At 41.5% G+C, this 17,435-nt stretch overlaps 2 protein-coding genes across 2 annotated transcripts in view; one reads left to right on the plus strand and one right to left on the minus strand.

Annotated features, from left to right (window-relative positions):
- The window catches only part of vsig8a (V-set and immunoglobulin domain containing 8a), a 7,874-nt gene extending 3,130 nt beyond the window's left edge, over positions 1 to 4,744 (minus strand). The window contains exons 1-3 of the mRNA XM_072659210.1: positions 4,683 to 4,744; positions 2,926 to 3,095; positions 1,423 to 1,621 (exon numbers count right to left, since the gene is read on the minus strand). Of these exons, the coding sequence (XP_072515311.1) occupies positions 1,423 to 1,621; positions 2,926 to 3,081 (355 nt within the window). The 5' untranslated portion in view covers positions 3,082 to 3,095; positions 4,683 to 4,744. The remainder of the gene's footprint in view (positions 1 to 1,422; positions 1,622 to 2,925; positions 3,096 to 4,682) is intronic.
- Positions 4,745 to 11,815: 7,071 nt separating this feature from the next.
- Positions 11,816 to 17,435, plus strand: part of LOC140537085 (probable flavin-containing monoamine oxidase A) — an 80,012-nt gene continuing 74,392 nt past the window's right edge. Inside the window, exons 1-4 of the mRNA XM_072659259.1 lie at positions 11,816 to 11,933; positions 12,065 to 12,152; positions 13,755 to 13,935; positions 15,021 to 15,135. Coding sequence (XP_072515360.1) covers positions 11,816 to 11,933; positions 12,065 to 12,152; positions 13,755 to 13,935; positions 15,021 to 15,135 — 502 coding nt within the window. The remainder of the gene's footprint in view (positions 11,934 to 12,064; positions 12,153 to 13,754; positions 13,936 to 15,020; positions 15,136 to 17,435) is intronic.

The raw sequence follows: 17,435 nt of genomic DNA on the forward strand, positions 1-17,435 counted from the left end.
ATGCACACAAACAGCTTGTCTAGTCCCTGTGGAGAAGTACTGCCAATAGAATAGGACTCTCTGAAGCAGATAGACATGAACCTACTAGCACCATGCTGCTGCCTAATGCCAGACGTGGGCTATAGAGGGGTATGAGGCCCCCCGGCATTGCGCTGTGGAGCAGTGGAAGAACTGTGTTCTCTGGAATGATCTCTTGTCACAATCAAATCCTCACAGCAATGCTCCTCCAAAATCTAGTAGACAGCCGGCCTCCCTGGACAGTAGAGTAGAGACCCCATAGAGTGGAGTACCATTGATTTCTGAAGAAACCAAGAATAAGCAGGTGTCCCAATACTTTTGTCCATACATTGTCGATCAATGATTATCATGTCACAGCTTTTAAAAAGGCCGACATAAATGTATCACTTGTAAGTGCCAACTTCCTGAGTCCACATCTCGGATCCAGATCTCCACGCTTCATCACCAGTAATGCTCAAGCTAGCAGTGTGATGTCAGCGTTTTCAGAAAGCTGCGTTTAGCTCGCTCACACGACAATACCGCTTTCAAAAAGCTCAGTTTTCCTTGACCTCCAACACCGTTTCCCATGTGGACGAAGGTACATACAGTACCAGCGGCTTTGTATATACAACAGGAGCCCTCCAGTCTACACTGTGTGCTCTCTACTCGAGCCTGGCTTCCTTGTTTTGAGCAAAAGTCTGTATTACTTGTTAAGCAGCTCTCTTCCAGAGAAAGAGTGAGAGCTGTGCAACATGCAAAAAGCTGCCAAACGTGTTCACGCTGTTTTGTTATCTCTTTGCCAACATCTACAGGAAACAAAAGTAAGTAAAATGACAGATTCGCTGGAGCCAATGTGTGCATTAATGAGGATTAATGAGCAATGCCTGCCCACGAAGATGACTTCATTAACTGCAGACTCTCGAGTGAGTATATATATATAGCAATATTTTGGTCATAGGACGAACCCTGCACCAACAAAACGCAACACTACAAAGCATTACCCCTCGAATCCTGAGCCATACCGCTTTGCCATCAGCAGCCGGAGTCAGAGAGAGCACCACACGCCTGCCCTCTTCCCAGGTGGTTAAATAGTGCTCTCTCCCCTTACCGTTTTCCAGCAACCGTACGAAAGTACCGGGTCCCCAGCTCTGCCACACCAACACCAGCTAACTAAACCCCAGTGTCGGTGTAGCAGAGCTGGGGACCCGGTACTTTACTGCGAGCGTGTTGGCTGTTTGTACGGTGGTTCGAAAACAGTCGCCTTTTACAGCGAAATGTGTTAAGTCCTTTCTCTCGTAGTTTTGGGAGGTTTGCTAGTGCTGGGGGTGGGGGTGGGGTGGGCCAGAGGGGGTTATGATCATGTGGGTTTACTGTCAGTACCATATTCAACAATGAGAGACAATTGAAAAAAAAAAAAGGCATTACCCATCACCACCAGTGAGACTTTGTGCATGTCCACTCCGGGAGATTTCTTCACTTTGCACTGGTACGTTCCACCATGGGCCGTGTCCACTGAGCCAATGGAGAGAGATGCGTCGCCCTGAGTTGGGTCACCAGCTGCAAAGTCCACGCCTTCCGCTGGGTTGGCATGGATATATTTCTTTCCGCCTGAATATGATATGATCTGACAGACAGAACACGCAGATATTCACAAATGGTCAATTATTCATACTGCATACACTCAGCCAGCACTTTATTAGGAACGCTATATAGTTCTAGACCACCTATTTGCTCCCAAAACGGCCTCAATTGGTCCATGTTGACATGACTGCACCATGCAGTTCCTGCAGATCTTTCAAGTGACCTTTTAAGCTGCTATTCTCCCGTAACCTCTTGAGACCCTACATTACATTTCTGCTTCTTTGCACCATGATACTTCATTTTTTCCAACTTTGACCTTTGGCCTCATATGAGGACATTGATTTGCAAAAACAACTTTCTGTACGAAGCCTAGATTAAAGGTGCACGTATTTGTCACTGTACAGTGTGGACTGTACAACGAAATGTGTCCTCCGCATTTAACCCATCTGGTAGTGAACACACACAAACACACACACACACACACACACACACGTTAGGGGCAGCCAACTCCAGCGCCCGGGGAGCAGAGAGGGTAAAGGGCCTTGCTCAAGGGCCCAACAGTGGCAGCTTGCCGAGCCCGGGAATCGAACCCACAACCCTGTTATCGATATCCTGGCGCTCTAACCGCTGAGCAACCACTGCCCATTAGGTTTTTATACTTGTTTGGTTCTACTAATCCCAAATAGGAGAAATTAAATATGCACGCTAAGCAAAAGTCCAGGTCTGGATGAAACCAGTTTGACATGGTGCATCGTCCTGCTTGGAGGTAGCTGTTAGAAGATGGATTAAATGTGGTCATAAGTGATACACCTGGTTAGCAACAATACTGTGGCATTCCCCATGCCCTTACACCAACTCCACCAGGTTGGACTGTTGACACCAGGCAGGTTGGGACCATGACCATGGGGCTTTGCTGTCGGCAGCCAATTCTGACCCAGGCCATCCGGGCTATTGATGACAGGGTTGTGGGTTCAATACCTGGGCCCGGCAAGCTGCCAGGCTATGTTATGTCTTCAGCTATCCAGTGTTGGAGAGCCTGTGCTGAGCCACTGCAGCCTCAGCTTTCTGTTCTTGGCTGAAAGACTCACTGGAGGTGTTTTCTTTACTACATTATTCTGAGGAACTCTAGCGACTGTTGTGCTGAAATCCTCAAAACCAGCCCTTCCGGCATCAACCATCATGCCAGTCTCGAAATCAGTCTGCATGACTATAAGCATTGCACTTCTGCTATATGATTGGCTGATTAGATAATTGCATTCATTGAAGGTTCTTAATAGGAAGCCTGAGGTGGTCCCTCTATGGTATCGCTCCAAAGAAGCTGGTAATAAATTCACCAGCTCTACTCACCAGCTGGTCTTTCTTCGTGGTGTCTGGACTGACCAGCGACCACTCGATGTCCAGCTCTCCCACATCTTCAGGGTCTGGAGTGTAGATGCAGTCCACTGTTCCCTTTTCCCCCTGGGCAAGCTGTAAGGTCAGAGGCCCTCTGGAGGTCACCCTCATAGCCAGAGCTACATCTGTCCACCATCAGAGGAAGATTTGATTCAATACAAACCACAAATACAGGCCAGTCCCTGTATCTGTGTACAGTTACGTCTGTAATAAAGGGTCGGGTTTGTTTTGTTTACATGGCTGCCACCATCTTTTCGAACTATTCTGAGAAGTAAAAGCTGAGATCTTTCTTAAGGGCTCTTTTTTGATGCAGGGCCTTAAATGTCACAGGCGTTTTCTTTCTCAGCAGTGCAGTTTCTCTCCAGAAAAGTGTGTGCTCAGAGCAATTTTCTCTCCTCCTCCAACAATAACATCTTTCTAAGGGGGAACTTTCACCAAAAAAGGTTTAAGACTGTGATTGTAGACAGTAGAAAATGAAAACCAATCGTCCTAACAGTGTATATTGATTCTGGGACTGAATAGCTGGAAACCTCAGGACAACAAGTGGATACTATCATAAACAGTACATAGAAAATGCATACAAACATTAATTGAACATTAATTGCACCCAAACCAATCAAATGTCATTTCCCCCAATGTTTAACCCAAGTAGTGGTCAATACCAACACTGGTGTCAACTGCAATACCCTACAAGGTCTAAGGTCTAAGGCCCCTAAGGTCTATAGGTCTTCTACACTATGTGCAAAGATCATGCAGACATCCATTTGTCTGGACAGTGGGTCCAAACCCCCCAGTAATATTAGAATAAATGCATAGAATCAATACATTGTGCTTTGATGTGTGTTAGAATGTTAGCAGCATTCCCAAAAACTCTCCTGGAAGAAGGCCACTATTTCCAGTTCCCATCTAACCAACTCTTCCTTCAAGTAAATCAGGTGAACTAATAGTGGAACTTAATAAATCCATACAGTCCGTATGCAGTTCACTGAGAAGATCAGCACCACACCTGTGTTCTCATTTCAATCTCCTAGCCAACACATCAATAACTTTACTGACCAACAGTACATTCTGACTACTGACTTTATGTTTATTTGGGTTTATTCTAATGTTATATAGAGTTAATTACAGGTAGACACTCTCACTGACCACTGACTTTATGTTTATTGAAGTTTATTCTAATGTTATATAGAGTTAATTACAGGTAGACACTCTCTCTTACCACTGACTTTATGTTTATTGAAGTTTATTCTAATGTTATATAGAGTTAATTACAGGTAGACACTCTCACTGACCACTGACTTTATGTTTATTGAAGTTTATTCTAATGTTATATAGAGTTAATTACAGGTAGACACTCTCACTGACCACTGACTTTATGTTTATGTGGGTTTACATTTAAGTAAACAATACATTCAATTAGTAAGAAAATATAGCTTTTAGCCAGTTAATGCTTACAATACTCTGTAAGGTTCTCTGCAAACAGAACCCTTTTAACTCTAAAAGCCTGTACTTTAAATTCTTGTCCTCAAACAAACTAATTATACTAGTTTCATAGCATTTAATACATCATTTATATTAATTACTGAATAATTCGTAACTCAAGTAATTAAATCAAGGGATTAAGCCTCATCTGAAACCACAATATTAAATTTTATCCAGCAACATTTCACAATGGCGATAAAAAAGGAGATAGGAGACAGCTGAGAACGTACCTGTACTGAGAAACAGTGTTATTGTGAAAAGTAAGGCAGGAAGGGGCCAGGACCACTGTGTTCGGCCAGTGGTGGGTCTTTGGGGAGTTCTGTATGAGATGAGAGAATCCCAGAAAAGAAAATGTCAGTTTCATGCACCAAACTCTTATTATTCATCTATGCCAAGATAAACAGAGTTTCCACTGTTGGGCTCCTTTAAGCCCTATTTGAGCTGGATTAGTTTTACTGGGGAAGGTGGTGTAATTTGAGTGATCCGTGATTTAAATCCGGTATGAATCTGCAGTGGTTTCTACAAGCATGCTAAGTAATACTTACCTTCTATAATTCAAAGAAGACAAAATAAGACACAGATGGACCCATTTGTGCAGTGAAACCAGTGAAACCCACACAGTGGACAATGAGCACACATGTCTGGCGTGGCGGGCAGCCATTACTGCAGCACCCTGGGAGCAAAGAGGGTGAGGGCCCAACAGTGGCAGTTTGCCGAGCCGGGGTATCGAACCCACAACCCTGTCATTAATAGCCCAGAGCTCTAACCCCTGAGTCACCTCTGAGAGCCACAGAGCTGAGAGCTCCTTTGGCAACAGTAGTTCTGTTCCAATCAAACTCATGATTCACTTTGGTGACATGAAAAGAAGGCTAACCACCAAAATGGGGCCTGAATTCCTTTTATCCTTCCATTCAACACAGGACTACTGCACTCTACTGCACTTTTGATGACGGGTTGGGTGTCTTTTGGTAAATTTAACGAGCTCGCTTTATAGTCCTCATGCTATTTTTTCCTGTTTGTTTGTTGGGTTGAACCTGTTTCAATTCCGACGTCCGATGTGAACATCCGTGATCATCTGTGGCGTTTCAATCCTACTGACTATATGGAGTATTTTGGGGATGTTTGGGGGGGTGGTTTTTTTGTATCAGACAGTCAAATCACATACAAATGACATTCAAAGTAATCCAGCTTAAATACGCCCCCTCAAAGCTTCAGACATGCATCACATCCATCGCTGATCCACTGCATTTGGGGTAAACCCAGCGAAAAACGCAGGGAAACTGTGAACCTGTTCAAGGCTCAAACGTCCACCATGGTTTCACCCCAATTAATGGTTTTCCTAGAACCATAAATGTCCAATCCAAGAACCCTGTAGTAAGTATATATATATATATATATTGCTTTTAAAAGAGTGTGTGTGTATGTGTGTGTGTTCTGGAGTTTCTGTGAGGCACAGAATGATATGAATTCATACTTGGGTGTTCTTTTGTGGGAGACTTCATCCCACTCAATCGCTCGGGGATCTCAAGACAAATGCTTATGCGTGGCAATGCGGAGCAACAAAAAAAAAAAAAAAAAGAGAGAGAGAGAGAGAGAGTTTTCTAGCATTATCCAGAAACACTGTGAGTCAGTGTGTGCTGATGATTAGGCAAAATGCCTGTCCAAGCACATTTCCATCGAGATGGAGATTCCACATTAGCGAGAGGAGCAACCATCAAAACACAATTACAGCCGAGGCACACAAAGAGCCTCTATCTGCAGGGTGACTGCTCGCACGTCAGATTTTACGCGCTGTGTCTTGTTATGAAACAAATTCACTGAGATCTTATCAGGTTTCCGCACTAATCACGGCCCTTCTGCAGCAGCACTGTGTTGCTTGGACATAGAGCTTTAGTAAAAGACCTATAAGAGGTTCTTGGGACTCTCAAACACCTCCCCATAACGTCCAGTAGGGTTGAAAAGTGGTACCACATCATAAACTAGCTCCATACTCGGTACAGTGTTCATTATATATATATATATATATATATATATATATATATATATATATTTATCTATCTATATATATATATATAATCCTCCCTGAGTCTTACTGGACAGTATGCTTATCTTTGTGTGTGCTAGAGGACCTTACTAAGCCCGAGTGAGACAGTCTTATAGTGTTCAATACATAGTTATGCTATGCTATGCTACATGGCTAATGTGGGCCGTTGTGATGACATGAACCAGTTAAAAAAAAGTAGAGCTTAGCGTTTTTTTCACGAACCCACCGAAGGGTTCGAGGAAAATCAATGGCCACTTACTACACTGTGGGTCGGTTTCCCAGACAGGGAAGTAGGCCTAGTCCTCGACTATATATATATTTTTTAATTCAATGGAGAATTCCTATTTAGAATGCTTTGTAGTCTTTGTAGTAAATTATATGAATTATTTCTTGAAACTAGAAAAAATATCTGATTTTTGTTTGTTAAAACGAACAAAATTAGCTAAATATATAAGATAATAATGATATAGAATAATGAATAATGGTTTAGAAAGAATAGAATGACATCCTGAAACAATCTAAATTACCTGAATTATCTGAATTATTTCTTAAAAAAAAAAATATTAGATTTGTTGAAACAAGCTAAATTAGAGAATTTATATATATATATATAATATCTTAATTATTACTTCAGATTGCAAAATATCCTGAATAATATACAAAGAATACAATGATATCCTGAAACAATCCAAAATTTCTGAATAATCTGAATTATTTATTGAAAAAAAGCAAAATGGTCTGAATTGTTTATTTTTAATAAATATTAGCTGTAATATTAAAAATATCAAATTATAAAATTACATGAATTACTCAATGAAACAAGCAAACTTCTCTTACGTTTATTCCCTTGTTGACTTGGCTTAATCCATGTCTGGGAAACCAACCCAAATGTTTGTGGACACCCCTTCTAATAAATGCACTCAGCTACATTATGTTGCACACACACACAGCTTATCTAGTCCTTGTAGAGAAGTACTGCCAATAGATGATCTACTCTCTGGAGTAGATAAACATCTGCACCATGTCTAAAATGCCAGGCGTGGGCTAGAGGGGTATAAAGAAGCCCCCCAGCATTGAGCTGTGGAGCAGTGGAACTCCAGTGTTCTCTGAAATGATGGCTGGTGCTCCATCCAGTACTTTTAGTGGGATGAGGTTGGGTGGGGTGTTGATCATCCAATATTCTGACCTCACTAACGCTCTTGTTGCTGAGTGTAATCAGATCCACACAGCAATGCAGCTCCAAGCCTTCTTCCCTAAAAACAGTTACTCCGACCAAAGCAGGGTAAACTCTTTTGAATGCCCTTGTTGATTTCAGAAGAAACAATCAAAGAGCAGGCGTCCCAATACTTAAAATTCTTAATAAATGCATTTGATGGCACTTTAGTAATGGTAGTGGCAGTAATTGAGCGATCCTCTACGTCTATCTACACCACAGTTTTGATTTATCAAGGCCTTTTTAAAATCATGGCACTCTTTCCGCTGCGGTGTGAAGCTTCATTCCAGTCATTATGGCGAGGATGAAAGACGTGAATACGCAAATTACACAACCATTCAAACACGCGCAGAGACACCAACTCCTCGCAAAACAGGTAGATAGCATCAGAATGCAAATACAGCAAACAGAGCAAATACAGTACCACAAGCCGAAACTGGTCGCTGCGACATAGCAGAACCTGCTTACCTGTCCATGCTTACGAAAGCTTGACTCCAAGCCTTGTGGTTCAAACCCGAAAACCTGAGGCCTCTGACCATGCTGCTTTCCTGGAGTGACACATCACACACACACACACACACACACACACACACATACACACCAAAACCCACTTCAGAACGATCCCACTCCTTTTAGCTCTGATTCCAGCCGGGCGGCCTGCTGTACTCCCAGACCTATCAGGTGTCGCCCGGTAAAAATGTTTCGCTTCCTTTTAAATTCACAAACAGGTCGTCTAGCAGCTCAGCCACAGGTTGGGCTGGTCATGAATAATTTATAAAGCTAAGTGCTTACTGTAGCTGCTCAGGAGGGCAATAAAACGTCAAAACATTTTAATTGGGAACACAGGCTGGTGTTGTAAATATCCCCACTAAGTACTAAGACAGAAATACATTAGCATAATTAAAGAAGGACTCCTACCTGAAAGAGCTGCGCTGTTCTCTTATCAACAGCCTCTACAGATCTCCCGGCGCCTCAGGCTCCACGGGAGAGGAGCGTGCTGTGTGTAGTTTGGCATATAAATGGTGCCATGGCGACAGGCATGCTCCTCTGGGACAGGTCTCAGGTAACTAAGAGCTGTTACTCCACCCAGCAAAACAAAGGGGTGGGGTAACAAGCTGTTGGTTAACAAAGGAAAAGACAGGTTAAATAAAAGCGTGAGGGTAGGCCAGCATTTACAGCTGATTTGGCGTTAGAACTTTTTACACTGCAGAAGATACATATATCTGGGCTTCAGCAATTTTAGATCGACCTGTTATATCTAGTATTTCTCATTACGAGATTGTTATATTATTAGATATTTTTTGCTTCTTATTTTGAGATAACATGTATTTCTTTAGACAAGCAAGATAATATGAATCAATTCTTAAAATAAGCAAAATTATCTGAATTATTCCAATAATTTTGCTTCTTAAAACAAGCATTTCCACTTATTATTATTATTGAAATGCAAAAGTATATAACTTATTTCTTACACTATATATACTTATACTTATATCTACACTATTTTTGAGATGCTTTTAAACAAGCGATTTATTATGTTATGAGATGAGAAAAAGAATCTGAATTATTTTTTGTTGAAACAAGTAAATTTATCTGAAAATTTTTGGTAAAATTATGTGAACTGTTTTGTGAGGCTGGGAAAAATATCTGAATTCTTTTTTGAAACAAGCATTTTGAGATGGGCAAAATTATCCGATTTTTTTTTGTTGAAGCACTGAAAATGTTCTGAATTATTTCTTGAGATGGGCAAATGTTTCTCCATGATTTCTTAAAACTGAAAAGAATATCTGAATTATTTTGATTGTGGTAAAAACTAAATTATCTGAAATATTTCTCAAAACTAGAAAAAATATATATTTTTGTTGAAACAAGCAGAATTAGCAACATTATAATATATATCTTAATTATTACTTCAGAAAATGTCATAAAATAAACTAAAATTCAGACCTGGTCTGAATTGTTTATTGAAATGCAGGAACATCCAAAATGTGTATATATATATATATATATATATATATATATATGTATATATATATATATATATATATATATATATATATATATATATATATATATATGTATATATATATATATATATATATATATATATATATATTCAGCTAACACATATGGAAATATATATATATATATATATATTTGTTTTAATTATAAAATTACATTAATTACTCAACGAAACAAGCAAAATTCTCTTACTTTTAAGTTGGGCAAAATGACCTGAAATACCTTTTAAAACAAGCACATTATTTTTTAAATTGTTTAAATTGATTCTATATATTTTCCTCCAATAATGTAGAATTTTATTATTTAAAATTGTATTATTTAAAATGAGATATACAGCAGTTTTGTATTGGGTGCCCATTATAACATGAAAAGGTAAAAGCAATCGGTCGGTAAGAATGGGATCATTAAATTCCTAACAGAACTGCAGAGAGTTTTCAGGTATAGACTGTCTATAGCCTTTACTGTGTCCTATATAGGCATGCATTCCCATAAAGCATGTAACAACGACAGGCCTCAGGGAATATCTGGTTCCCTGCTGTGTAATTCTGCCTGTGGAGAACTGGGGGAGCCTCGGCTGAGTTCACGGACACTAACAAGCCACAACTCTAATTTCCTCTAGTTTCCTTTATCACACACCTGTTTTTCTCTTCTCTTTGTCAGAGTTGTATATTCTCAGTCAGGAGAGGGCTGAGTACAGGTACATTTATTTTAAAATAGTGTATTTTATTATTTTGCTGAGGAGAATAGTGCAGAAAAGATGATTGTCTGCCCCACCGTCGCTAAGGGACCGCCTCAAAATTACACCCACATTTAAAAAAAAATTGTTTACCACATATTTATCTATAAAAGGGCTGAAAAATGACTATATATGTTTTTTTTTCATTCATGTCGGCTTGTTCAGTTGCACAAATTGACAAATCCCCTTGTTTCCCTTTTAAAACCTATGACCCCAAAGTTTTTCCGCTGTTTGATTATTATCATAATTCAGGAGTAAGTCGGGTTGTTGTATAAGATATTACAGTAAATTAGCTGAAGTACCTTTCTCCAAGCTTACTGATTTATTGGAGGCATTCAAGATTCAGAGGTAGCAGCTTAATTCTCCCGAGTTTGCGAGTGTCTGGTTTAAACAGAGGAAACTCTATAAGCTTTAGTTTCCCTCTGTCAAACAGTTCTACACTGCAGGCTTGGAGCTGGATCAGGATTAAAAGATTCAATATCCAATCCATCCAAATAGGCCTGGATCAGATCAGGACATCCCTAACATTTGCTTTTAACTTTGACATACACCAATCAGCCACAACATTAGCGCCACGTGCCTGATACTGAGTAGGTTCCCCTTGGCATGGACTCCACAAGCCTGGTGTTTTGGAGATGTTCTGACCCAGTCAGTCATCGAGCATCACTAGAATTTGACCCATGTCAAAGTGCTGTATATCCAACCCTTGACAAGAGCCCCTGTAGATGAAGATAAGCAATGCCTTTGCATCACCTGTCAGTGGTGCTAATGTTATGGCTGATGGATATTCAGTAGATTTCAAGTTCAAATTAAGGTTTCAGATGGTCTGGAGGACCAGGTAGACTAGGCACAAACATTCCCCATGTTGGTCAGTCAACCGGTTAAGCTGCTAGGCTACCGAGTTTGATGGTTTAGCTGGTTAGGAATCTTGCCCAAAGACTCTTATTGGTGTAGTGGGATGTGCTTGCCTGGCAAACTAGCTTGAGCAAGCTGACCAATCTGGATTTCTCAGCAGCCACTGACTATAGGCAGGTAGAGTCCAGAGGACAGACAGTATAGTCAATATTTATTTACTTACATTTATTTTTAGACGGTCCCTTAGTAGTGAAACTGTAGTGCATTGTGCTCTATCTTCCCTAGCGCTGGCCATTCAGTGGCGGTAGAACCCTTCAGATGTTCAGCAAATGGCCAATAGTATCCCACGGTGATAAAAGCTGCATGTGCCCAATGAACTTTCCCCCCAAGTTTATCTCGCTGTCAGCTTCAAGCCCACAGGCAAAACCAGCTGAAAGTTCAGCCCAGGCTAACAGTCTACAGCTGGTGCATGAATCGAGCAGCTTCTCCTGCCATGTGTGAGGAACATTGCGATGTGGTTGTGGTGGGTGCAGGCCTCTCTGGACTCAGCGCCGCTCAGCTGCTCAGGAAGAGGAATGCCAAGCTCAAAGTGTTGGTTTTGGAGGGCAAAGGTGCTTCAACACGACACTCCTGACAATCATATCTAACATTCGCAGCTTGTGCGGAAAACCACACACTGCCGAATCGTCCGCAGATACGAGTCTTCTATAACAATGTACTTCTCACTGTTGGCTCTGCACAGGCCGCGTAGGGGGCCGAACCTTAGTTGAGCGGTTGCCAGCTGCCCACGGCGTTGACACCTGGGACATGGGAGGGCAGTGGGTAGGCAGGTAAGTTGGCGCTGGTTTGCAGCAAGCTGCACTTGTGGCTTCGCCCACTGACTTTTTAATAAATCTGTGAATGCAGTTACTTTAAAGGTGGAATTTCACAGGCAGTTCAGAGCGGTTCTCTTGCTGTGAAGAGAAACTGAGTCAGGTGGTGTGGTGATCAGATGTCTTTAATGATTCTTAAAGCTACATCACAGAAAGCTATTAGGTCAAATGGTTTTGTATATATACACGCTTGAAACTGTGTTTTATAATAGTTTTAAGTTGCCTAAACAAAAAAAATTAAAATAACAGGGCTGTTTGACCTTATTCCCCTCATTTAATTGAATGTGTAAAGTTGATTATATCCACTGGGTGGCACTGTTGTAAACTCAGATACAGAAATGTACAAGGCTTCACAGCTCCACAGAGTGGAGTGACTGTCTAACTGCCTGCTTGTCAAGAGACTCAAATGAGCTCATTAGTTAGTCACAGCATCACTAACAACCGTCAATCTCCATGTGATAGGGCGAGCTCTAACCTGCAGATGGGAATAAACAGTAAACAGATTGAGGGGGCGGAGCCACAGACTTAACATCTTACACAATATTTAATCATTTTCAGCTGCAGCTCATTTACTGATGTTTTTGAGGCTCAACTCAGTATGGATTGTTGACCAAACTGAGATGCTAGCCTGGCTTTAGTTTACTCTGTAGTTTATAAGCCCTTTGGTTAGCTCAATATTGTGATGTTGTGCTCTGTGGGGTACTCAGATTGAGCACCTACGCAACAGTGTGTCTTAACCAAAAAAAAAAATCTGGTTTGACCTTATTCCCCTCATTAAACTGAATGTGTAAAGCTGATTATATCCACAAGGTGGCAGTGTTGTAAATTGGATATCTTTGTCTGAAAGCTAAAGCAGAAGCATGACAATAAAACTACAAAAATATCTCTATGCTGCCTCGAAAAGTTTGTGACCGCTCGGTTGAGCTGCCCTGTTAGGGTAAACAAAATCACATTCACCATTGATCTCCAACCTAGTGGACTCCTGGAAAGCTACTGAAGCTTCCTGCAGGTATCAGCTCCAACCCAGACCTCAACCCAGATCTCATTTGGCCAATCGAGAACTTCTGAATTCCCTGATTGGTTGGATTAGGTGGGGTGGATTAAGACTGGCTCCAAAGTCTGCAGGAAGGAAGTTCTTCAAGAGGAGGAGAACTTCCACTGCGTTAAACAAGCGTTGCAATTCAGTAATAATCTCCATGCCTTTGTGCGTTGTTTTTTTTTTGCCGTTAAATATAGGCTGCAACTGACATTAGATCTTTATTTACTTGGATGTTTATTAGATTGAACCCAAAGCATAGCCAGGCCAGCTGCTTAGCGAGAGAGCACGCACTGGATTGAAAAATGAAATGCTTGTGGCGTTCGTCCAATTTCTTTACCATTAGTGAAACACTTTGAGCTGCACTTTCATAAAGGAGCCTTGAGATGAATCATAAAAGGCGGCACAGAGTGAGACGAGAGAAACGTTGGCTTTCATTGAGTCCCAAACAAGCAAAAGGCTTTATTATGTATGCATTTGGTGCCTCGTATTTTACTGCAACGTATTATGCCGTTTCTGCTCAGATCACAGACCCATGTTATGGAGCTGATCGGGGAGCTTGGCTTGGAGGTCTACCCACAATTTACAGAGGGCAAGAAAGTTCACCACATGGGCGGCCGCAGCGCTAAGATCAGCACCTACACCTCCAGCATCCCCTCCTTCTCCCCGCTGGTCCTGCTGGACTTCATCCAGTTCCTCTGGAAGGTATGCCGCAGTCCTCCCGAATGCAATTACTTTATTAACTCTCGCTCTCTCTTTTATGGGGTGATGTTATAAATGGCTGATAGATGGCTATCATTTCATATGGGGAGATGAGGTTAAGATCTATTCTTTTCTGTAATGCCTCAGACAATATGCTCGTTCTATATAGCCTTGAATAGATACGTTCTGTATAAGTATCTTGGATGGATAAGTGATTTGGGATGCCATAAAGCCAACACATTTATATGATACAGTAACAAACTTACGTTTATTTTTTTTAGTTAACTCAACTTAACTAAAAAACGTTTAGTCAAACGTTCTCCTAACTCACATTTTTTACCACTGTGTCTCAGTTTGATTGACAATCCATACTGAATTGAGCCTCAAAAACATCAGTAAATGAGCTGCAGCTGAAACTGATTCAATATTGTGCAAGATGTTTAGTCTGTGGCTCCGCCCCCTTAATCTGTTTACTGTTTTTTCCTATCTGCAGGTTAGAGCTCCCCCTATCACATGACATCCCAAGACTAGGACATTTTAGACAGTGCAGTTCTGAGCCCTTGCTGGGATTTGAGCTTATGTGTTCCTCACACTTGATGAACAGCAGTTAGACTGTAGGGCCGGTCTAGAGCTGTGAAATGACACTATATAAAATCCCAGTTCTGAGTGAATTTCCCTTCCTTTCTTCCTCAGACACAAAAATATGTATGGCTTCACAGCTCTAGAGTGGAGTGACTGTCTAACTGCCTGCTTGTAAAGGGACTCAGAGGAGCTCATTAGTTCACATCCCATCAACACCACTAACAACAGTGGTCCATGGTCAGCAGTCTGAGAATAGAAAGGCCTCTCCATGTGATGGGGGGGCTAACCTGCAGATGGGAATAAACAGTAAACAAATTGAGGGGCGGAGCCACAGACTAAACCTCATACACAGCTTCAGTTTCAGCTGCAGCTCATTTACTGATGTTTTCGAGGCTCAACTCAGTATAGATTGTTGACCAAACTGAGATGCTTGACCGGCTTTAGTTTACTCTGTAGTTTATGGGCCCTCAATATTGCGATGTTGGGTTCTGTGGGGTACTCATCAGATTGAGCGCCTACGCAAGACTGTGTCTGTGGACGAGCCCATGAAGACACCCAATGCCCAGCAGCTGGACGGCACTACACTCCAGTCCTACATGGACCAGCAAATTTGGACCACAGGTGAGTATTTAGCCCTTAATCACCTTTTATCACCCTAACCGTGCACAGGATTGTACGACTATTACAGCAGTGCAGGGGAGAGTGACTCAGGTAAGTGCACATATTGATTTTTAGGGTGATTACAGAGGACCCTCTGTGTGGTGTAATTATTGCCTTTGGGAAGCAATTTATATTGCATTTTTACACTTGTGTGCTTTTTTTCTCTGGTTTGGAAGGAAGTGTGTTGTTCCCCTGCTGCGTTCCCTGAAGAATTTCATACAGTTAGTGTGTTCTGTCAAAGCACAAGCTGAGGAAAAAGCAGTATTTGAGGTGTAGGTGTGGTGTGTCCAAATGCTTATAATAACCCTATTTGGAAAGGATTAAGGACATTTTTTTTTTACATCTGAAGATCTGGACCAATGCCTGGACCTAGGTGGATGCGAGTGCACTGTGAAAGGGTATAAAACTGTCGTCAGCACCTATGTAGGCTGCATCTCCCTTCACTGACTTCACTGGTTTGCAAAGGGTTGTGTGTCTGACATTGACATTAACGTTGACGTTAATTCGGCAGGTAATCTTTCCTGAGATAAATGAACGTGTAGTGTATTCATTTGCATTTATAGCATTTAGCTGACGCTCTTATCCACAGCGACTTACAAGGTTACTCATATTACAAAGATGGGCCAACCTAGTGTCAGGAGTCTTGGTGTAGCACAGACCGGGAATCGAACCCCAGTCTCACCACACCATGCTACACCAACCGCTTCATGGCTAACATGTGAACTCATATGGTGATTGGAGAGTGTTTTAAGAAGTGTTTGCCTATGTGTCCAGGATGTCCACTTACTTTTCGTCTTTCATTGTATGGAAATGTTTACCATAGGGGGCTATGGCCCCCCTTATCTGACATTACCAGACTGAAGAGAATGCATGTGTGTTCTATATGTTGACTCTAACATTAACACTTTCAACCCGTGAGTATATAAGCCGAAGCTCAGAGGACACATTCGGAGATGTCTTGGCTGGCATTGAGCGCTCTCACAGACTGCCATGGAGTCTGATTAGGATGCTTGAATCTTCTTTATAATAAACCTGAGTCTCCTTCTTCATCCACACAACATCGCTAAAGAGATAAACTACAAATAATCTGATTGATTTGTTTCCACTAAACTGCTGATATTAAGTCAAGTCAAGTCAAATTTATTTGTATAGCTTTTTACAACTGTTGTCATCACAAAGCAGCTTTACATAATTAGTAATTAATAAAATACAGAAAAAAATAAATAACGTAAGAAGACATGAAGGATCCAAGACCCCCAGTGAGCCCCAACGGCGACTGTGGCAACTCCCTCAGAGCTGTAGGAAAGTCACCAAACCATCTAAACTGTTGAACTGCTCTGATCATAATCATAATATAATAATCATGGTGTAGTAGAACTTAATATAGTCCTGGCAGTGATGGTCAGAGTAATGATAGTTAATAATGGTGATATTAATAGTGGCAGATGGTTACGAGTCCATTTAGGTTTTAACATGGTCATTAGACGGGTAGCAGTGGTAGGAGGGTGTGCCGCTGGTCTGGTATGGGTGGTGGTGGGGACGGGGCCTGCTGTTTGTACTGGTAGATGGCAGCTGGTCTGACGCAGGTACAGGGGACCTCAGCGGGCAATCTTTCAGCAGGTCGGGCTGGGTGGCCCTTTACTCTGAGAAGGTAAAGAGACAGAGTTAGTTCTGAGAGGATTTTAGTATCCGAGTGTGTCTGATGACTCCAGCAGGTCTGACTATAACAGCCTAATTAAAAGGAGAGAGCCAGAAGGTAACACAGACATGGGACCCTTACTTACAGCTTTACTACCAGCAGCACCAACGTCAAGCTCAGAACCTGAGAAGAGTTCCATTTCACCAAACGAACGAGCTCGGCCTGCACTAGTTATATAATCACAGGCAGATATAATCGCCCCCATGAGCTCCCGCCTCATGTTTACTCATTTTCTGTTTCTATGTCTTGTATTGTTTAACTGGTGACACATCCCTCAACTTCCTGTAATTGGCCTGAAAGTCTGAACCTTTCAAAATAAGTGATTTTACACTGCAAACAAACTAAGGCAGTTTGATACAGACCAAAACAACCAGCTATTTTGGTTTGGACCAAACTGAAAAGTATAAAGGGCCAGACCAAACATGGTAGGTGTGAAAGCACCCTATCGTACATGGGGTCAATACTTACTTTCGCAGGAGCGCCTCAGTAAGACATGATTTCATACATGATGGGCCTGGTCTCTGTATTATTATTTTATGATTTATTATTATTATATTATTAT

The sequence above is a fragment of the Salminus brasiliensis genome, chromosome 16 (assembly GCF_030463535.1).
Source record: "Salminus brasiliensis chromosome 16, fSalBra1.hap2, whole genome shotgun sequence".
In the NCBI taxonomy this organism is placed as follows: Eukaryota; Metazoa; Chordata; class Actinopteri; order Characiformes; family Bryconidae; genus Salminus; species Salminus brasiliensis.